This window comes from Prosopis cineraria, unplaced genomic scaffold, assembly GCF_029017545.1.
Source record: "Prosopis cineraria cultivar Desert tree isolate PC_DT_omini unplaced genomic scaffold, ASM2901754v1 PC10, whole genome shotgun sequence".
In the NCBI taxonomy this organism is placed as follows: Eukaryota; Viridiplantae; Streptophyta; class Magnoliopsida; order Fabales; family Fabaceae; genus Prosopis; species Prosopis cineraria.
Genome location: NW_026555341.1, coordinates 5,186,704 through 5,209,269, shown reverse-complemented (window position 1 = coordinate 5,209,269; position 22,566 = coordinate 5,186,704). Strand labels below are relative to the sequence as shown.

At 34.1% G+C, this 22,566-nt stretch overlaps 2 protein-coding genes across 8 annotated transcripts; one reads left to right on the top strand and one right to left on the bottom strand.

The window, feature by feature from the left end:
- Positions 1–11,636: 11,636 nt before the first annotated feature.
- On the top strand, positions 11,637–22,480 carry LOC129284405 (histone-lysine N-methyltransferase, H3 lysine-9 specific SUVH6-like). Of its 7 annotated transcripts, none has more exons than XR_008586862.1 (4): positions 11,637–11,886; positions 15,311–18,517; positions 19,145–19,306; positions 22,247–22,480. XR_008586862.1 is itself a non-coding variant. In XM_054919879.1 (3 exons), exon 2 carries the CDS (start codon positions 15,374–15,376, stop codon positions 18,503–18,505), a length of 3,132 nt encoding a protein of 1,043 aa, XP_054775854.1. In that variant the 5' UTR covers positions 11,637–11,886; positions 15,311–15,373; the 3' UTR covers positions 18,506–18,517; positions 22,247–22,480. The 7 variants fall into 7 exon arrangements, 4 of the variants coding, with proteins under 4 accessions (XP_054775854.1, XP_054775853.1, XP_054775851.1 ...); XR_008586861.1 differs by lacking the exon at positions 22,247–22,480 and adding an exon at positions 19,744–20,200; XR_008586860.1 differs by lacking the exon at positions 22,247–22,480 and adding an exon at positions 19,735–20,200.
- LOC129284406 (expansin-like B1) lies at positions 20,623–21,880 on the bottom strand. The gene is made up of 4 exons (XM_054919880.1): positions 21,746–21,880; positions 21,539–21,645; positions 21,059–21,373; positions 20,623–20,975 (listed from the first exon to the last, which is right to left on the bottom strand). Exons 1-4 carry the CDS (start codon positions 21,876–21,878, stop codon positions 20,778–20,780), a joined length of 753 nt encoding a protein of 250 aa, XP_054775855.1. The 5' UTR covers positions 21,879–21,880; the 3' UTR covers positions 20,623–20,777.
- Positions 22,481–22,566: the final 86 nt, after the last annotated feature.

The window sequence follows — 22,566 nt, the reverse complement described above, 5'->3', positions numbered from 1 at the left end:
CATTTATCAAGATGATCTAAGCAAAGAGTTGTGTTTAATGCTAACCTCCAACCTTGAAATATCTTTGGTGTTCAGTTACACATGAGAGATAGAGAGTTGATACCTTATCCCTTGTATGAAGCTATATGTTACCATGTCATTGTAACTATACCTAGTTATATGACGGAAACTAGCCCCCTTGTATTCAAGGGTGTGATGATTTGGAGACAATGAGTAGGAAATTTCTTCTCAAGTTACGAATCACATAATGGAAGTTTATTTATTGACTTGGGAGTTAAGAAAACTTTGCTTATTAAAAAACTAAAGTTAAACTTGAGACACTTAAGAAACCATGATAAGGCTTTTCTCCTATTGATGATTTTTAGGAAAATAAATGGAGAAATGGGGCTTTGAGACTAGACGAGAGAAAGAACAATATTTTTGAATCCCATAATTTCAAAATGCCACTTAGCCTTGGTCCTTTATTGACATTTAAAAAAATTAGTTGACAAAAATACTTGGAAACCTTAGGCATAGATTTCGTGGAGCAAACTTATTAATAAATAAATTTCACAAAATTCAGAAGTTACAGTTTAATCCATTAGAACCTGAATATAATTTGAAATTGGAGTCAAAAGATAACAATGCCCCTTGTAAAAATATATTATATTAATCAAATAATTTACAATTATTTTATGAGTAATTTATAACTATCACTTTAACTTTTTACAACAATAACTTCACATATTTAATAATTAAATTGATTATTCATTATTAAAAAAAAATTTAACACTAATTGTTTACAACTGCTTTCCCATTAATTTATAACTATCACTTTAACTTTTTATAATTGTAACTTTACATATCTAATAATTAAACTGATTATATATTACTACTAAATTTTAACACCAATTGTTTATAATTACTTCATTACTAATTTATAATTATCACTTCAATATTTTATGATTGTAACTTCACACATCCAATAATTAAAAATGTTTGAATATTTGATGCAAACAGTTGAAATTATAATTATAAATTATTAATGAAGTAGTTGTAAATTATTTAATTAATACAATATATTTTTAATATGGGCATTTTTTTCTCTGAACTCTAATTTCAAATTACATTCACGTCCTAAGAGACTTAGTTGTAATTTTTAAATTTTACGAGATTTATTTATAAATAAATTTACTCTATGAAACCTACATATAATTTTCCTTAAATACTTCCAGTCAAAATCATGGAAGCCTCGGTTAGAATCATTTTCAATCAAGAAAGATCTTAATATTCATTTTTTTAAGTATTTTCAACTTATCACACTATTTTTATTTAACTTTTGGAATTTTAAAAATTGAAGAATGAATTTGAAAGAAATATTTAACTAAAAACGATACCAACTAATGCTTACAAGATTCCTAATTAAGGCCTCCAATATTTGTAACTTGTGCATGGAGAAGAGTATTTTGTATCAATTGAATGCTTTAAATGTCAATATATTACCAAATTTCTGATTGATATTTTACGATTTTGGGTTCTAAAGTGTCGTAAAATTTTCTTACTTGGTCTAAAATTGCCATTAAATGAAAATGAAAGCCTGCAATTTTATTAAACTTGATAATTATTTTTATTTTAAAAGTTAGGATATTTTGATTTGTTATTAAAGATAGATTCATTGTTATCATGATTCATCTTGGACGGAGCAAGCAAGCCGCATTTCTTCAAGGTCATTTGGCATGATATCAAGAATCTTTGTCTACTATTTAGATGGAACTAGTTAGAAGTCCCTCCAAGAAATTGGGTCCTTGAGGGGGAGTGAATTTCTTTTAATGCCAATAATGTTAGGACGTGCATGAATGGATTAATGAGATTCTCACTATCCCTGTTTAGTATCAAACGAAACCACAATTAAGAGAATATGGCCTTATTTGGTATGCAGCATTGGAGGGTCGGGATAAGGATTAGGTTTGAGTAATCCCACATTTAACATGTTTTGTATGAATCACTCACTAATCCTTGGGATTGTTCAGTCCCACTTAGGTGAGAACATTCAAACCTACCACCCTTCTGGTATTGCAAAATTAATCCTAGGATTGGAATTATCATGACCAACATGCCCTCTTCAGAGATGCCCAGATTTAACCTTTCTCGTTCTTCATGGAATTTTTGGGATGATTCTGATGATGACTTCCTCTTGCCGTTGACAACTTCCTCTTGTCGTAGATGACATCTTCCTTTGTCAGCATTGTAAAGCAGATAACAAAAGCAATGATGATAGGCGAGCAAGATCCATGTTCTTGTTTTAGATTGGGTGATGTGTGAGATCAATACATTTTTAGATCTGATAATAGGCGAGCAAGAACAGAAGCAATAACGATAAAGGGTTATGATGGGATCGTCTTCTTCCTAGCTTAACTGTGTAGATATATACATTTTCAGATCTGATTTGGTGTTAGACTTGTGTTCGAGTCATCTTCTTCCTCCCTTCTCACTTGCTGCCTTCTCCTCTAGCTCCCCTACATCCACCTTTGAGAAGCTCCAGATCTAAAGTGTAGAGCTCTAGATCTGCCGTATCTTCCCTCGAACTATATGCTGTTTATCTTCATGACTATATTTTTTTTATTAATAATAAGGGGCATTATGGTATTTTTCTCATTTATGATGAATTAAAAAAATTAATGTAAGTATTCCCTCCAAATATTATTTCATACCAAACATATTTTTAAAGTCCCAATCCTAACCTTGACCTTAATCCTAATCCCTTAAAATTCATATTTTTGTACCAAACAGGGCCCACGGGTTTGATAGAATCAATAGGAAAGAAGATCTTGTTGAGCTTCACTTTAGTCTAACTTTGTGAAATGACTTGAAAGATATAAGATAAGTGGGTGTTGAAAATCACAAAAATGAAACATCACTACTTTTAACATTATTTTATTTATACTATGAATTGAGAATTGAAGGTAGGGCAGTGCTCCCTTCTTGTCCTCGAGAAGCATATGTCATCGACGATACCTTTATTGTAGATGAATTGTAAGAGACACCTTAAAGAAATTTCCATCAAGTAATGAGTAAAATCCTTTACATACAATTAAACACACAATTGGGTATTGTAAGTGACAAGGTGGCCTTTTTGCCATGACCTATTGAGATTCAATCCAAGTTGCTTCTATTTGTATTTTATTGTCAAGATGTGAAGTGTGAGTTGGCTTGACATGGTATCGGAAAAAAAGTCCTAGATGAATAAAGTTGAATTAGAGAAGAGGCATTAGTTAGAATTATGTCAGATAAGAGGTATATAAGTGAAAAAGACTCATCAATTAAATGCCTTAAGCATTAAGAAGTTATGTCATACTCACTTATATGTGTCTTCTTAGAACTGTTGAATGGCTTAGCTATGTTCTCTCCTCTTCCAAAATGCTACCTGGGCCCAATAAATAATGGGGTTAATCTTGTTTGCAATAATCTCTCTTTAGTTTTTTAGCTAGGATATTTGCAATATTTGATTGTTGTTGATCTTCAATTAAAAAAAGGACAACCTTACTGTTTTTTGTTTTTGGTTAGGGAGTTGTTCATCAAAATTAAACAAAGGCAAATATTGTGATTGGGACGAACTAATTGCATCTTTTGTTGAGATGTGATTTTGGATGAGAGACCTCACTTTTTTCATACAGAAAAATGAAGGCAAAAAAAGTGAATTTATATTAAGTGCCATAATAATAGAATATTGGAAAAATCACGAATAGATTCCATATAAGGAATTTATCTACAAATGAGATCCCATTTGATTGAAAAAATGTGAAATAAAAATGAATTAAATCATTATTTTTTTCATGATAAATATGATAAACTCAATTTTAAATATAAAAAATGTATGAATCATCAAACTCTTAAAAAATCTCGTGAATTAGGACTTCTAAAAATGTCCTTTTCTTTTATGAATATGGTTCATCTATCCCATATTTTGATTATCTTATTTTTAAATCATTTCATTCTATTTCTTTCCAACAATTAAAAGAAAAGTGACGTTTATAAATTCTAGAAATCATAATGAATCCTTTGGCATCTAATTGCAATCTGTGATCATCAATATCAATATATCTCTCCCCTAAGGATCCTTAGCAATAGCAACTCATGTCTTTTCCTTATTTTGTCCTTTTCTCATAGAACATGCCACTTGTACAATTGTCTTTAGACATTTTCAAACGTATTTCAAATAGACTAGATAGAGAGAGTCCGATAAGCCCATTTGATTTTTTTTTCCTACTTGGTCTTGCATCCTTGTAACAATTTAAAATGAATTGCATAATTTCTAGTGAAATGTGTTGGCATGGACATTTCCTTTACGAAGCAGGTTAAAAAGAGTCCAAGAAGCCTATTTCATGAAAAGATTAAATTTTGTCCTTTTTTGAACCAAGCTTTCTTTCAATAAAAAGGAAACGAGCATTCTTATCTTTCCATAAACCATGCTGATCATTTGTCTTTTTTGGACGATTTGTCTTGTTAATTGCAGGCTTAAAAAATGTTGGTCCATTAACTAAACACATTTTCCTTTTCCTAGCTTACATAACTATTAACCTATTATGTTTTCTTCAATGATTCAACTTGACGAGCATTGCTTTGCATTTCATTTCCTCCCTTTCCTTTCCCTCTTTCTTCTTCCTAGTATCTAAAGTTCCATCTCTCCCTCCCTTCTTTATCACTGTTGTTGAATCTTTAAGATTAAATGTTTTAGTTTCCATATTCACCACCTCAAATGCGGGAAAAAATTTTCACAATGGGAAAAGAGAGAAATTCCTAGAACCCAAGCTTCTTAGTCTTAATCTTCATTGTGTCGTTGCCAAAAATCATGCCTTTATTCTTATTGTTTTTTATTATAATTTCTAGAGTGGAGAACCTTCTTTCCTTCTTCTTCATCTCCTATTTCAGGGAGAGGTTAAGAACTTAGAGATGGGGGGAAATCAAAGAGAGGATTTTTGAAATTGAATGCTTGATTCAAGAAGGCTTTAAATATATATATGATAAGGCTGCTAATAGGTTCATACTAATTCGATATATGTTTGGTAGCAAAGACCTTCGATTGGGTGTAGAGCTATTGATTGAAGTAAGAGCTTTCTAATTCCTATTGATTTCTCCCATTCCTTCAAAACCTTAGAATTCTTGCTCCTCTACTTTAAATTTTAGTTTGCCAGAGCTCTTTGATCCCATCCCTATTTATTTATGGCGTCTAAAGCTAGTTAGCTCTTTCAAAAGCAACTCAAAAGTAAGAAGTCACTTAAAACTCTTATTTAAGGTATTGTCTACCAAAAGCTTAATTTTTAGTGTGAAAGCTTAATTTTCTCTCTCTCTTTCTCTTTGAGTTTCAAAAAAATCAAAACAAAGGAAGTAAGATAAGGGAATGAGTATAAGAAGGGATTGTAGATGAAAGAAAAGGGCACCATTTTGATGGAATGCATTAGAGTTCATGGAAGAAGACATTAGAATTGCATTTCAAAAATCATTGGTGTTATATATTTTTTACTTGTGTTGAGGTGAGCTTAAAAAGCTTTGACCTTTGCTCATTAGTTCTCCACTATTTTAGACTCCTTTTTTACTCAATCTGCTTTATCAGTTTCACATATTTGAAATTTTATGTTATCCTTGATCAAACACATAGATTGATGTAGGGTCTTACTTTTTAAATTGATCTTGTGTAGGTTTTAGGTAACCCCAGAAGAAAGCAATTTATGATTAGTGTGGGGAAGAAAGGTTTAAAGGGCAAGTGGAGAATGATTAATCACAGTTTACTTGATATTATAGCTTAGTAAAGTCTAATTGTTTGTCTCACTAAATTGCCATGAAAGATATCAAGTAAAGATATCTTAGGTCTTCGTTTTTAATGAGCTTGTCTTTAGTTTTCATTTTTAAAGTAATATACTATCTTATCATTTTTACCTTCATATTTGAGAAGTTAATATGAGAATTCATTCCAAGGTGGTAGAATTGGATGGGGAATTAATAAATGGCTTTAAAATTTAGGTTTCATAGGGGTATATCATGATGAAGAAGCTGCGACATATGGTTATGACTTGGCATTATTAAAGTACTAGGTTAACCCACCATCCTCAATTTTCTAGTAAATAAGTCCATCCTTATTCTTCATTATATATGTATATGATTTAAAGTTGATAAAATAAATGTTTAGATGTTTATACTAAAGGAATCAATGTAGATAATAACTAACGAATATTGTCAAAGTGACTATATGTGGAACTAATTCTTTTTGTGACGTTAAACTAAATAGGGGGCAAGGGCTTGAAAGTTCACACAAGTTATCAAATCAGTGTTGATAGTAATCATAATGCAGAATTTGGCTTAAAGTTGACTAGAAAAATAATAACAGCTAGCCTGTTTTAAACTACATAGTATGCTTAGTTTTTCTTCATGCTCGCTGAGGTATAGGTATAAGTCAAATATGTTTTCTTTTGAGAGTTAGTTTATAGCATCAATGAACACATATCAAATTGATTCCATTGCTATTGTGATTAACAATATGGATAAATTTTGAAAGTATTAATATTTATGCACCAAAATGAAATGAAATCTTTTAAAAGTTTGTTGTGTTATATATACACTAGTGTGTTTTCCAAATTAAATTGTTGCACTTTGTTCATTAAAAGTTAATTGGCTTTCTTTCTTAATGTACTTTAGCTCAAAGGTTCAGAAGCAAAGAAAGTGACATTTCAAAATAGGAGAGCATGCAAGTTTGATTGGAGATATAAAGAAATTTAAATAATAAATTTCCATTCAAAAATTTGGCATGAAAAGTAGTTCATTAAAAAAAGAAAAGACTAACTTTTCTTTCTATGTAATTTCTATTATTTTTTGTTTTTAATGTAAGAGTTTTGGCAAACTCTAGTTTCCACTGTGATGAAATTAAATGGTTTGTTTTATTACAAAAAAACCTTGCCTTTTAAAATAATCTATCTGTGACAACTGGTGACTAAATTTATCTATCAATTTAAAACAAAAGGGAAACTATGGTATAACTATTTGGAAAAAAGATAGAGAATGGGTTTTTGGTTTTTATAGGAAGGAGCTTTGCATTGAATTTTGTTTATAGTGATGTGATACCTCCCAAACTAAATTCTCTTACTCAGTCTTCTCACCTTTTGTTAGATTTAAAACACACTCGAATATAAATGTCTTAATCTTTATGTACTAAGTTAGAAAAGGTAAGCACACACCTTAGTATCTCCGTAGTTAAAAATAAATATTTTATTCTAATTTTTGATGTGGAATGTTTTATTCAAAGTTACCATTAGCGATCTGCATCCTATAATTTTTTTCCCTATACTAATGCATGTGACTTGGTTATAGTTTCAAGTTTTACCTAAAGTATTAATGCGTGCTTTCTTTCCTCTCAACCATTGTCATTTTTGTGTTATATCATTTTAGCTTTTGATAGTGGCTTTTTTATATCCTAAAAAACTATTTCTATTATCCTAATTTACTTGTCATCTTTTGCTTCATGTAAGAAAGATGACTTCTTATATGTTTATTTTATTGGTTTATATGACAATACCAATTTTATGAAATATAGTTTCAGTTTGCTTTGTTTGAAGGCATACATAAGTGAAATTATCTAGACGTGATAGATGTGACATAGCTTTGTATGCCTTGTCAAATAAAAGATTACTTTTCTTTATCACCAACCACCAATGAATTTCTATATGCAAAGCATATACATAATATAAGTATGACATGACAATACCTTAATTAATGAGACTTAAAACAGCCATTATTCCAAAAGCATGGCTAGCATCAAATAAAGGAGCACCCAATTGAAGAGGGTATAGAATTTTTATCCTAGACACAACAAACTCAAGTGATTTTACGAGCTCAGAAGTGTATCTAATCTTTTTGACAATATAAACTTGACTAGATTGTTTATGTCAAAATAAAGATCTTACAATCTACTCGTTAAGTAACTTTCATAGAAATTTTTTGAGTGAAGTCCCACTCTTTCTAAGAGTACATACAAGTGAAGTTTATTATTGTGCACATCAATTTTAATCACTCTTGAAAAAGTAGAAAATTTTCATCTCATCGTGAAGTCCCATTTTGATTACTCACAAATTCATCCATTTCAATCTATTGGTGATGTCGTAAGACTCATTGGCAGCAGGCACCAATTTTATATATAAAAAGCAAATATAGGGTTTTGATTTTTTTATAAGCAAATATGTATTGATATAGATTAAATACTGATGATCAGTTTTTTTTTACTGATAATCAATGACATGGCAACCACTTTATATAGACTAGACCCCATTGAAGTTAGAGTTGATGAGCTATACATGATTAGGGACTTATGTAGAAAAACATTCATGGGAGCCAAAAGCTTATGTGAAAGCTAGGGGGCCAAATTTAATTCTAATATTTTTGACAAGTAAAAAATAACTTTTTTTTTGTGTCCTATGGATCTGTCACTTCCTAGGATAAGGATCAAACAATAGATCATCATGCAAGATGTATTCATTTTTTTTCCATTGAATTAACATAAATCTCAATGGATAAATGCTAAATTTATAGTTTTAGAATTTAATATTCTAACTCTACAACCTAATCAAACAGACACTTTTTAGCCAAGCCTTTTTGTTTTTTTTTGGTTGGGAGTTTATTCTTAAGTAGCCTAAATATATTTACTTCAGAAGTCTTAATTGCATTTACCAATAATATTATTATTTGTCATGCACTTAGTTGTTGCTATGCTTAAGCCTCTTACAAATTTTTTGTTGGTTTTTATGTAGAAAATTTTGGTTTCATTGTCATTGAAATCTTCCTTTTAAATAACTTTTACAAGAAATAATTTTTTTCATAATTTAATAAGCTCTTCGCCCCTTTGGGATCATTTCACGATATTCAATTTGATAAAAAAATATGTGGTCATGTTCATCTTCTTCAACCAAAGATAATGATTTGTTGGAAAAATTTTCAAAATGATTGTTGGATGTTGGTGATAAAAAAAATTAGGCCAAGCAGCTGATGGAGCAACTGATATTGAAATTCCAAGGCATTTGTTGATAATTGGATATTGTTCATATGTGAACAACAAATACCAGGCGTATCAAAGATGCTGAGTCTCAATTAATAACAAAAAGGTCTCGAGCTTCCTTACCACAGTTTACTCGAATGTAAAAAGATAGAGTTTGGTAGAACAAGTGTTCGATTGTTATTGAAATGTGAAAAGATTACAGACCTAAAATTGAAATCTAAAAAGGGTTAACGAATGTAAAATTTGTGAGTTTTTGATTGAGTGTTGACTAGTTTCTTTTATATTTTTTTCTTTTATTTATAGTGTCAGAGTAGCGGTAGCCTCTTCCTTGAAACCTAGCACTTTTGCCGAAGAATCAGGAATCTCGTGAAGCTCATGGCACAGTAAACATGTTGAAATCTCATCAGTTACAAATATTAGACCATTGGCACGAAGACATGATCTTAAGTAATGTCAAAATCTACGCCCAAGTATCTCTATGAAATGGGCTAGTTACCAAAACGAAGAGCATTAAATAAAGACTGTGCCATGTTTGGTATTATTTAAGATCATGTATTTGTGCTAACGATCTAACATTTGCAACTGATAGGATTTCAGCATGTTTACTTATTATGGTTCTTATTAAGCTTTGGGGCTGACTTCTTTCGTTTATATTGGGTCTAACGCTTTAATTACTCAGCCTAACTAGCCTTGTGACCTATTTGAGTAATGTTTCATATTTAGCCCAAACGGATACAAAGATCTTATTGAAGAAATTGTGATGTCTACTTATCCTAATATATTGGATAATATATTTGGCACTCAGTACTTTAATGGCAGGGCAATTCTAAGGCCAATAATTAGAAGTGTTAATCAAGTAAAGATTATATGTGCTCTTTACTTCTTGGTGAATTTGTTGAGTACTTAAGTTGTGACTCCTTATGCAAGTCAATTGATGCATTATTTAGTTCCTAATCATTCTTTTGCCATGACTATAAGCAAAAGTCAAGGTCAATTATTAAAATATGTTGAGCTATACTTATTGAAACTAGTCTTCACATATGGCCAATTATATGTTGCTTTATCTTGAGTGAGGATAGTAGATGAATTGAAGATATTGTTGCCTCACAATGAAGGGAAAGAAGTTATTACTGCTATCAATGTTGTTTATAGAGAGTTGTTTAGAAATTTACTTGATAATCAAGACAATCTATGTCATATTGTCCAACATAAGAAAAGAAAAGAAAAGACAATCCATGTTGTACTCTTAATTTCAGTGTAGAAGATGTTGGATGATTATTTAGTTAATGAATTTGTATGATATGGTGTTACATGATGAAATTTGTCATTCATTGAAAAGTATGATAAATACATTTAACTTGGACAAATCCAGAGAGAGTTTGAAGCATAGTTTGAAAAGCATATTGTGTTATATGGCAACATTGAATATGGAATTATTATCAATTTTAATAACTTTTAATGAATGATCTATATTGCACTAATAGTAAAATCTAGTAGGTATGTACAGACAAAAGCACCTTTAACAAAAAGACTTGTTTGAAATTATTTTTATTTTATTATCATGAGAATTGATGTTTTATAGAATTTGTTTTGAAAATAAAAAGATCAAAACATATATTTTTTATTTTCCTTTATTCTTTAGAACAATAATTTTAAAATATTTAAAAGATGTTTTTTTCTTTCTATTCTTTAAAATAATATTTAATTTTTTTGTTCTCTAAAATGTTATCTAAAAAACATTAACAAATAATTTTTTTATTTTAAACAACATAAATCTGTTGCCTAAAATCTTCAAATTACCTTTGACAAAAAAAAAATGGAAGGAAAAATTGGTGAAAATGAACTACTTAAAAGATGAATTGTGTCTAAAGATCAAGTTGAATTTAAGGACTAAATTAAATATTTTATTTATTAAAAAATATGATCAAATGACTAAAATGTCCCTTAATTTAAACAAATGAAATTGAAAAAAAAAAAAGACTGCATGTTCAACACATGCACCTCAAACCATGAGCTTTATATCCTAGGCTACAAGCTTTGCACCTTAGGCTAGGCCACACGCATTGCACCCGAGGCCAGAAGTCTTTCACCCGTGAAAGATTTTTTATACCCAAATTAAAAGCCTTGCATCCCAAGCCACAAGCCTTGTATTATTCCACCACCTGAGAATGCTCGTCAAACCTTATGTCATCACCGAAGTGTAAAAGACCTTTTTCTAAGATCGCTCACAGGTCAGGATGAGCTATACTTCTATTGATACTACCATACCAGAATTTGATGTAATAAATTATTTTGCTCAAAAGGCTTCGATCACTCATATATTTGGTAAACAAAAAAGATACATACCCAAAAAGCAAAAAAATTAGATAATTCGCTCATCTAAAGTAGATAATTCATTTTTGCTTGAATGTAAGGCTTTTGGTTGAGATACAAGATTTTTGACTTGAACGTAAGGCTTTTGATTTGAGATACAATACTTTTAATTTGGGGTGTATGTTTGAATAAACTATATTTTTTTTAATTTTATATATTTAAATGGAGGGGCATTTTTGAGCACAATTTCTCTTTTAACCATTCCTTATTTCCTTTTCATCAATTTGTCCAAAAAGGAATTCCTAAAACAATTCTCTCGATGTCAGACTCAACCCTAACCTTCTGGTGCATCGTTGCTGGAGCACTAGCCTTGTCATATGGTTAACCCGCGAACCTGAACTCGAACCTTGCTAGAGCAAGAACTATTGGCGACGAAGAGAGTGGGGCGACGGCACCTAAACCTGAACTAGAGCGATTGAGAAAGAAGAACCAGGGAAAGGAGGCTCTACTGCTCTCATCTTCCTCTGTCGTCTTCAGCGTTTCGGCCTCCATCCACGGTAAGTTAGCCTTCTTCATTCTTTCGATCGCAACCACCCCTTCCATCCATCTGCAGGCTCCTCTCTAATGTCTTTGCATGATTCCATTGATTTTGAAATCAGATTCTTGTCTCTTTATATATATATAAAGCTTTCTATCATCCATAGAATCTTTAATTTCTTGAACACAATTCTATGTATCTGATTCCCCATCTTCAGTGTTTTTCTGCTACAAAATAAGATTAGAAGGAGAAGGAAACGGCGAGGAAGTATTCCCTGCAGAATACATGGACAGTTTCATTACTGGTTAAAATTCTTATTGGGCCCCTTAATCCATATTTAATCAATTTGACTTTATTGAGCCCCTTAAAATTCTTATTAACATCTCCTCTTTATTTTATCTTTGATCAAGCGCTTATCTTCTTCACCATGTTTAGTTTTTGTCAGGAAGAAATATATCTACTGGAGTGAACTCCCCAAAAGCATTTTAATGGGCTATGTCTTTGTTCTCAAATTTTCAGGGTGATTATAGGATGATCCTAAACTTGGTTTTTAATAGGCTACATACATATTGAAATTAAAGATTGTTTTAGAACCTGGGTCATTCAATATTGTAGTTTCCAGTAAGTTGGAATTGCTGTAATTTCAAGTTGGTAGGTACTTTGTGTTCCTTTGAGAATAAATTAGAAGCTTGGTCTTTGATTCTGGTGTTTCTCCATCATGAGTTACCTAGATGACTAGTTTTTAATGACCAAAAAAGGTCGAAGACATCATAACATTCACCCCATTTACACCTGCCACACCAGTTGTAAATAATAAATTTTCATGTGTAAATCATGAATTCTCATTTGTAAATTCAAGATGACCATTTGTTAATGACCAAAAAAAGTCATGAACATTCATCCCATTAAACACACCATGCTAGTTGTAAATAATGAATTTACATATGTAAATTGAGAATTTTAACTTGTAAATCTAAGATGACCACTTGTTAATAACCACAAAAGATCATGAGTGGTTCTTTGCCCAATGAGCATGAACACATTCAACTTTAACTCCAATTAGAAATAACTAAGATAGAGTTGTGAATAATGGAAATCTAGCTGTCAATTCTGAAGTTATAGTAGTAAATGACAAAAAATAGAAAACATTTTTTAATGCATAATAAAATTCCCACAATTAATGCATAACAAACCCCAAATTGAGGCCAGTACACATTAATAACAACAAAGCCACCAGAGCAAGTGTCAAACGCTTTCTTATCCCTCTTTCTCTTTGGCTTGTCATGTTTCAAGAAAGCCCATTACATCTTCCCTTTATATGTTGTTCGAGTCATAGACCAAGTCCCATGCCATATCAATGCACAATTGATTCATTGCACCCTATGTTGATTTGCAAAAACACACAGTCAGCATAATTGACATTTAAACCAAAATAGTTGTAAGTCATCAACAAATTATTTGTAGATACTTCAAATTAGGAAATTCCAGTTGTAAATTTGTGAGACTTAATTGTAAACAATAGAGTACTGTACGTTTAAATCAAATTGTGTCACAAGTAAAGAATAGAAGACGACTTGTAAATCACAAATTTATACTTGTAAATTAGAGATAAACACTTGTAATCAGTTTTACTTGTAGAATTCAAGTTGTTTTTGCCTATGTTGATCAAGTATTCAGATCAAACAATATAACATGTAAAATACAGAAGATAACTTTTAAATTATAGATGTACTTGTAATTAGTATTACCTATAACTACATATATTGCTAACACAATCAGACTTCAATCTAAAATACAAATGAACAAATTATAAATGACATGAGGTTCAGTACAAAATCATAGAAGAGCACCTATAACTTGTTCAGAGAAACAACTACCACAAACTTCTAACTTCAAAATCACATTGCACTTAATGAGGGTGTGCTATTTTCACAATGCAAATATGTGTCCTTCAAACATGACAAACATTTAAGCCAAACCAAGTGTAAATCACTAGCAGATTACTTGTAAATACCCCATAATCACTTGTTAATCATCTCAATTTAGTAAATGTCAAACAAGTAGATGTCAATCAATTCAGTTATTTTTTGTCATCAAAACCCACCAAAAAACAAAATCTTATCACCGACCCAACGAGGAATTCGTTGTTATCAACAAGAAAGGTTCAATTCATGCAATAACTTACTCACCATGCAAAATCCAGGCCAATCCATAATTATAGGAACAACATTGATTGCTTTTATAATTCGATATCAGATATGAGGAAAATTGTCAACAGAATTCATAGACAAAAAGGTGAGAAACATGAGAAAGCATTCAGCAATTGGTAACTTTATCAGCAACCAAACAAGTAGCATTCAACTCATCTCAAGCTAGGAGATTGTGGCAAAATAATGCTTCATCATGGTTAGGTGGTTTCATCATTCTTCTTGTGCACTATTCTCTGTCATGTTCCTAAAGGATGGTTCTTTTTGGGTTCAAGAGATGACAGCCTTGATGGGTGTGGAGGCAAAGCTTTTGTGGTTCTTCACCAAAGATGTGAGAGGGCACTAAGATTAGCAATCAAGTTTATGGCTTCTATTGTTCTTCATGAAGACGTGATTTAGCATTTAGGGCATGGGGAGAAGAAAGGAAAGTGTATGGTTTTAGCGTCCAACTTCTCTTTTTATTCTTAAGGGCAGGGTGGTCTTTTTATAGTGAAATTAAATTACAATTGGGTCCCAAAGGACTTGCTTGTATTTTAGTAAATTTGTGGGGCTTATTTATGTATAAGTTCCTTATATGGGACCTATTTGTAATTTTCCTAGAATATTTCTTATTTTGGTGAAAACTAGTGTTTTGTTGTTGTTATTTAAGTACTTGCGTTTGTTTCTAGGTAACTCATCTTTCCTCTGTATTCTGTCTTTGAAGTGAGAACCCGGATATTGATAGCTCACTCGATTAAAATTCAGGGTGGCTTGGCCTCAATAACCATGCTTCAATGTAGCTGTTTTTTCGCCGAACTCACCAATTTATATTGGCCATTAGGTTTAGGGGTTGAATTCATGGTTATTAGGTGACCCTTCTATTTGATTAAGTTTTAAATTCTTGTGATTTTTATATTACCTTGTTATGTGTTGCACCATTTCTCTGCAAAGTTTGGTTTTGTGAAAGGTGTTTTGGCTGCCCAAAAGTATCGGTGTATATGTTTCCTTTCCCCCTTAGGGGTATAATTTTCCTTTTTGTGCGTAAATGATGAATGTTTTGTCATGGGGCTTGTAATATTTTTATTTTGATTGTACTTTTCACAAATGAGGTTCTATCGATTGTCTTTTCGCAATGTATGAATGTAACACCCTAGACTTATACCCATATATCAAAGTGCTCCTAATTCTTCTAATTTTTGATGATATATCAAGTCTGTAATTTTTACTTTGCTGTTGAATGGTTCGATTTTCATACAGATAAGAATATTGGTTGTCAAAGCTTCAGTAGTGTGCATCGGTTCTTATGCTTTTCAATTGGTGATGGGGGTTATGGAGAATATGCTGCATTCAAAGTCATTAACCATGGTTACATCAACCAATAACAGCAATAACGATGAAAGATTTGGGAAACCATCAATGGAAAATGGGCATTGCATTGTTCTTACCCAGCTCAATTTTAAGCGTCGAAAAGTGTCTGCCATTCGGGATTTTCCTGAAGGTTGTGGACGGTTTGTGCCTAGAATTGATTTAACACCAAATGTAAATACTACTAACTTTGGTGTTGATGAAGGTATAGTAGATGAGGATAAGAGTGGTGAAGATTTAAAGGATGGATTAGCTAGAACTTCCAAGCTTGAGGATGAGTCCCAACATGCTATGTTTCCTACTCAGACTCTCCGACAATCCAATGTCTATAGTCGGAAGAAGGAAATGTCAATGGTCTCATCAAAAATTGTGGATGAGCCTCCTTTGACGAATGATGAAACTGTAAAAATGGGGTTGGTTGGTTTGGAAGACTTGGAATTAGGAACTGCAGAAGGGGTAAAATGTGATTCTTCTAAAACGTCAAAAGACTTGCATAAAAATGGCCCTTCTTCTTTGGTAGGTGAGGTGGTTCTATTAAATAGTAAATTCTTGTCACCAAATGTAAGCTTGGCTGATTCTATTGATTGTTTGGGTAAGAGTGTAACAAGAAGGCATTTTCCCCAAAGAAAAGTTTCAGCCACTAGAGACTTTCCTCCTTTATGTGGACGAAATGCTCCACGCCTTGGTAAGGATGGGTGTTTAGAGGAGATCTCTTCTCAAGATAAAAAAATCAAGGGTCAACTGGACTTGGTTGTAGATGACAAGGAAGTGAAAAAGGTTGTCGCCTCTAATGTGAAAGAAAAGGAAAAGAACGTTGAATGTGGAGATGCTTGCAATCTAGTGAATATAGTACAAGGTGATTTTGAAGGGAATTTTATGTGGAGAGTGAATAAGTTAGATGAACTTGGAGCATCTTCTGACATGAAATTGCTACCAGAAGATTCAGGAGATAAGCACGTTGCACTTCCTGATGATAGCAATCACAATCAAGTATTAACAAGTACCCCAACTGTAGTTGAAGAAGAAAGTAGAGATGCTATACAGCTTGAGGAAACACTAGGAAAGGAGATAGTAGTTTATTCAGGAGCCCAAAGCCTTGTGGCAGAGCCTCTTGATACATCTTCTTGCCATCATAAGCCAAAACGAGATTTCAATGAATTGCAAGCTCCATCTAGCAGGATGGTTGTCCTAGGCTTGATGTCTGAATCGACATGTCCTTGGAGGAATAATCTAGGTTCTTCCAAATCTGGTATGTTGGGTGGTAAAATTGGAGGAAAGCGAAAGAAAACTGATTTTTTTGCACGGTTTGATAGGTCTAAGGTTGCTGCCAAGTCTAAAGACTCACCAAATTGTCTTGGGAAGAAGCCTGTAATAAAGAAAAAAGGAAGTCGTGCTGCTGAAGGTATGGGTCAACTAGTAGTTTGGGAGAATAAAGATACTCTTGACTCAGATAAAAATATTGAAGAGACAAGTGTTGTCCCAAGATCCCAAGGTTTTGATGTTTATGTTCCTCCTTTTGGTCATGGAAATCTGAGTGGTAATGACAGAGACTCAAATGTGACTCGAAATAAAGTGAGGGAGACATTGCGCCTTTTCCAAGCAGTTACTAGAAAGCTATTACAGGAGGATGAAGCACATTCAAAAAACAAAGGGAACGCTCATAGGAGGATTGATACAATAGCATCTCAGATCCTTAAGGAGAAAGGGAAATATGTTAACACGGGGAAGCCAATCTTGGGACCTGTCCCTGGGGTTGAAGTTGGTGATGAATTTCAGTACTGGGTGGAGCTTAATATGATCGGTCTTCATCGCCAGTCTCAGGGAGGCATAGATTCTGTAGTGCATAATGGTAAGATCCTTGCAACTAGTGTGGTTTCATCTAAAGGCTATGCTGATGAGTTGGGCAGTTCAGATGTCTTGACTTATACCGGGCAGGGGGGAAGTATGTCAAAGAATGGTAAAGAACCTGAAGATCAGAAGCTTAAGAGGGGCAATCTTGCTTTGAAGAACAGTGTCACAGAAAAGAATCCTGTCAGGGTAATACGTGGCTGTGTATCAACAGATGGAAAATGTAGGAGATATGTTTATGATGGGCTATATGAAGTTGAGGCATATTGGCAGGATATGGGGCCACATGGTAAGTTGGTTTATAGGTTTCGGATGCGAAGAATCCCAGGTCAACCAGAACTTGCTTGGAAAGAAGTGAAAGAATGCAAAAAATTCAAAAAAAGGGGGGGTCTATGTGTTGAGGACATTTCTAATGGGAAGGAGTCAATTCCAATATGTGTTGTGAACACGATAGATGATGAGAAACCCCCACCATTTGAATACACAACTAGAATGATATACCCTAATTGGTGCAATCCCATTCCTCCAGAGGGATGTAGTTGTACAAATGAATGCTCTGACTCTGACAAATGTTCTTGTGCGGTCAAAAATGGGGGAGAGATCCCATACAATCATAATGGGGCCATTGTAGAAGCAAAGCCTCTTGTTTATGAGTGTAGTGCTTCTTGCAAGTGTCCTTCAACATGTCATAACAGAGTCAGCCAACATGGCATAAAATTTCAACTCGAAATTTTTAAAACCAAGACAAGAGGGTGGGGTGTGAGATCGCTAAATTCCATCCCTTCAGGAAGTTTTATCTGTGAATATATAGGAGAGCTTCTTGAAGAGAAGGAAGCAGAACAAAGAACTGGTAATGATGAATATCTGTTTGATATCGGGAATCTCATCAACAATACTCTTTGGGATGGACTTTCAAGCCTAATACCTGAGGCACAGTCAAGTTCTTGTGAAATTGTGGAAAATAGTGGCTTCACCATTGATGCTGCCCAGTATGGCAATGTTGGGAGATTTATCAACCATAGTTGCTCCCCTAATCTTTATGCTCAAAATGTTCTTTATGATCATGATGACAAGAGAATACCTCATATTATGCTTTTTGCTGCTGAAAATATTCCTCCTCTGCAAGAGTTGTGTTATGATTATAATTACATGATAGATCAAGTTTATGATTCTGATGGCAATATAAAGAGGAAGGCTTGCTTTTGTGGTTCCGCAGAGTGTACTGGTAGGATGTATTGAGGCTTGCACAGGGTAATTTCTTTTTTCTCATCGAATCTTAGTCATGAACAATGATTATGATTATTTTCTTTCTGATGGTGTTTGGCTTGTTTAGTCGTTGCCTTTTCATTGATGACTCTTGCTCCTTTAGAAAGGTGGTAGGTGGCATCCATCAGAGTACTGAAATTTTAACTAGGATTTACTCCACATATATTAGCTACAGCACTGCATATGTATTGAAACAATTGCTTTTCCATCTAGTCTCAATCTGTTGGAGACTTGTTCTGGGCATGCATGTTTTTTGGTTGAATGTTGCTTAAGGTTTGTACAACAATAAACAGAGAAGGAATTAGGGGAGGGACATGCTTTTCCTTTCTCCTGTTACATGGGAACTAGGGGTAGTTTGGGAATTAATCTTACGAGTAATTATGGAATTAGTATTAAGGACAGACAGCTTGGGTATTTTGTCTATACTTAAATTATAAAATGGGGGAGGATATGCTGTATTTAGGTGTGAATGAATTATGTGATTTGGTTCTCTGTTGTCTTGACATGCACCTTCTGTTTTGTCTGTTTATGCTTCGTTATTGTTGTTGTCTTGCTCATCTTTCTCCTCAGTAAGTTCTGGCTCGTCCTCACTCTTCATCTTGTCATCTGTAGGGGTGAGCTCTAGATTCTCGCCAAGGCCAATTTCCTCCTCCACCCCCCACATTGTGGTCAAGTGTGTGTGGAATTCCTTCCACCATTGCGTGGATTGTTAAGCTTCTCCTGAAGCTCTAACTCTCTTGTAAGAATCTCTCTTACAAGAACCTCTCTTGCCAGGTATTCAACCAAGTTGTGATACCATTTAATGCATGGTAACAATAAACCGAATCACAGGATACTTAATTCATTCACACCAAAATACAGCACATCCTCACCTGTTTAAAATAGATGCATAGACAAAACGGCCTAACTGCTCTTAATACTAATTCCCTGTTACTCCTTAGATTAATTCCCAAACTACCCCTAATTTCCGTGCAACATCTCTCTGGGGAGGGAGGCAACATTCTTGGAGTACCTATATCAGTCCCTCGATAATGCCACCTGTTTGCAAGAGTTTGTTTAAATTCTAAAGAGTTATTTGATAGAAAATTAGAGTTATTAGGGTTGTCTATCATTTGGTGCACTGGATGGATGAGACTGCCTTGGGTTTATTTGATGGCAGCCTGCACCGACCTTGTTCACCCACTTATTGTGTCTTTTCTTAGGTTAAACAGAATGACTTAAATCCTTGTTACAAGTTGGCTTGCTGCTTTGGTGAATTTCTTCAAGAAAGTGTTCGAAATTTAATAAGAGAAGTTGTGCATACAGACTATGAAGTCTGGAGATTCTGGATGCTCTTCATTGCCTCTTTCATTTCTGGTAACACGCCGACAGATCAACTCGAGAAATGAGACTTAGTCGCTTACAATGACCATGATATGATAATGTTGATTGTCACGTCGTTGTCTATTTGGCCTCAAACTATTCTTCAACTGTTATTTCAGTATTTCTTCCGTTTCAAGTCTGTTAGTTGTTTCCTTTTATTTCTATCTGGGTCTTTATGATACCTACTATGGTACATTTTGCTGCATGAGGGAAGAGAAAGATAGAGGTAATTTTTTTATTTTATTATTATTGAATAATAATATTTGTTGATGATTTTTTATATTGGGACACGAGACATTTGTCATATATTTCATTTGACGTTACATTTACACCTAACTATTGTGTGTATTTGGATTTGTTATCCTAGATTTAAGGGGTTGGATTGTCTGTCAAACATCTGTGGCCAGCGTTCTTAAAATTACATGACAGAGAGACATCATTAGGTTACCCTGTCTTTTATCAGTTAATTTCTTAAGTGAATAAGACAACCCGGGAGAAGCCACTACACGATTGGTTGCTACCAAAACTAGTGCTAACTAACGTTATGAGTTGAGTTGTATTTTTTCCTGTCTGTCTAAGTATCGATGTCAGAATTGTTAGGACGAGCCAATGGAAACTTGATCTTGGTTGTTTCAAGGCTTTCCATCAAGGACCCTTTAAAGTACTACAGTATTTCTATTGTCCCTCTTGCACCTGCAGCCAATTAGCTAGGCGAGGAACAAACAAAAGAAAAGAAAAGGATAGTGATCATCTTCCATTAGCACATTGGGACCAACAGGTTTCTTTATTCATTATATTAATATTACTTCTCTCTCAGGAATCCCTGCAATTGTATTCCAGCGAACAAAGCACTAATAGCTTGCATTCTTGAGCCTTCCAGGAATTAATCTATGTTTAGTTGGGTGTCATAAGAAGCTCCAATCTTCCAATCACTTGGAATAGCCCTCTTGGACTCTGCCCAGTAGCGCCCTGCCGTCCCAACGAGCTGCAGCCTCACGATAATTGCTTGATGTGGTGCGTCAATTATGTCAAACACCGCTCCAAACGCTCTCCTCATCGTCCTCCATTCATTTCGGTCAACCTGCGTCGTCATCATTTCGTTTGATACTTGCAGCAATTACCCCCCAAAGAGGAAAACAAGATCACTCGGTTGAAATTTCAAACCTGATATATCTCCATGGAGACGATATCGAATTGGCCGGGCATGTAGAGAACGACGAGAGCAAGGTAGTCTGGGTATTTGCTGGACTCGTGGATTCTGATGAGCGGGTTGGCGCCAGCAAATGTGCAGGTGACCCTCGTGTATTCCACCGCTACGACGCCGTATTTGAACAGTTCCGCCGATGATTCTGGATTTCGTCCTAATCTCGAGTAACCGCGTGGACTCATCACGAAGTCAGTTCTGTCTCCTTCACCGTAGTCTGTTGCCACTACCAGCGATCCGTATTCATCGCAGTATTGTGCATCCCTACACCTTACCTGAACCCCAATCATTCCGTACAATTATTATTTTATATCACACCATGTTGAACCTCCAAATCATAGTTATCCTTTATTTTAGGCTTTTAGCACGTAAGCAACTAAAATCGGATTGAGTTATAATATCTTGAAAACAGGGCGTCGTTTTTGTGTTAAGAGACATACTCGGTAGCAAGCACCACATCCAGAGCCTTTCTTCCAAAGTCCAGATACGCCTGCTACGCTCCCATCATTCACAGTCCTTCCATATTCGCCATACCCACAAGCTCCCCCTAATCACATATTTATCATTCTGTCAGAAATCATATATGTGTATATATATATAGCTATGGGTTTGATTTGAATGCAAAAAATGCAACGAGTTTCACGTACTTGGATTTCCATAGCTATCAGGACTACCATAGTAGGTAGCTCTGGAGGTTGTGAAGTCTTGAGAGATGCACAGCACAGGGAAGAGCAGCATCACACAAACAAGAACGGCTTGGTATTTAGAATGAAGTTCCATTTCTAAATGCCTCAAGTTCGTACGCACCAGAGTTCAATGCAAGAAAGAAACTATAGATGAGGTAATTAGGCTTGGACCCTGGAATGGGTTCACTGGTTAGAAAGCAGAGGATAGAGTGGTTTTTATAGATGACAGAGGAGGCCTCGTGCCTTATAGACGATGAGATGCATCTAACTTTTCTTCCACATTTGGAGCTCCGGATTGGATTGGAATAATGAAGTGCCCTGTAGAGGAATAATGGAGGGCACTAGTAGACCCTAGCAAGTTGGGGGTACAATTTTATATGGATATCGACGAGGTCAAGTCATCTATTTACGAATACAATGCCAGATTACCTAACTTGTTGCCACTGGACATTGTTGTTGCAGGAAGAATGAAGATCCACAAACCGGCAAACTTGACCGAGGGATTAGAGGCATCATGAAAATGTATAGGTGCAGCAAAAGGACAAGTAATCAACGTTGGCACTCACTTGCCAGCACATACGCATCCTTGGATTCGGAAATGGTTTTATATTTGCGCAATTAGTTTTGTTTCATCATAACATTTATTTAATCTTACAATCCATGAGCAATGATATAGCAATATCTCTATTCTCTTTTTGATCAAATTTGTCAAAACAGGGCAACTACAATCCCTCTGATTTGGTTTTTTGGTTTGAGTCATTAACTATGATCTCAATTCTTAC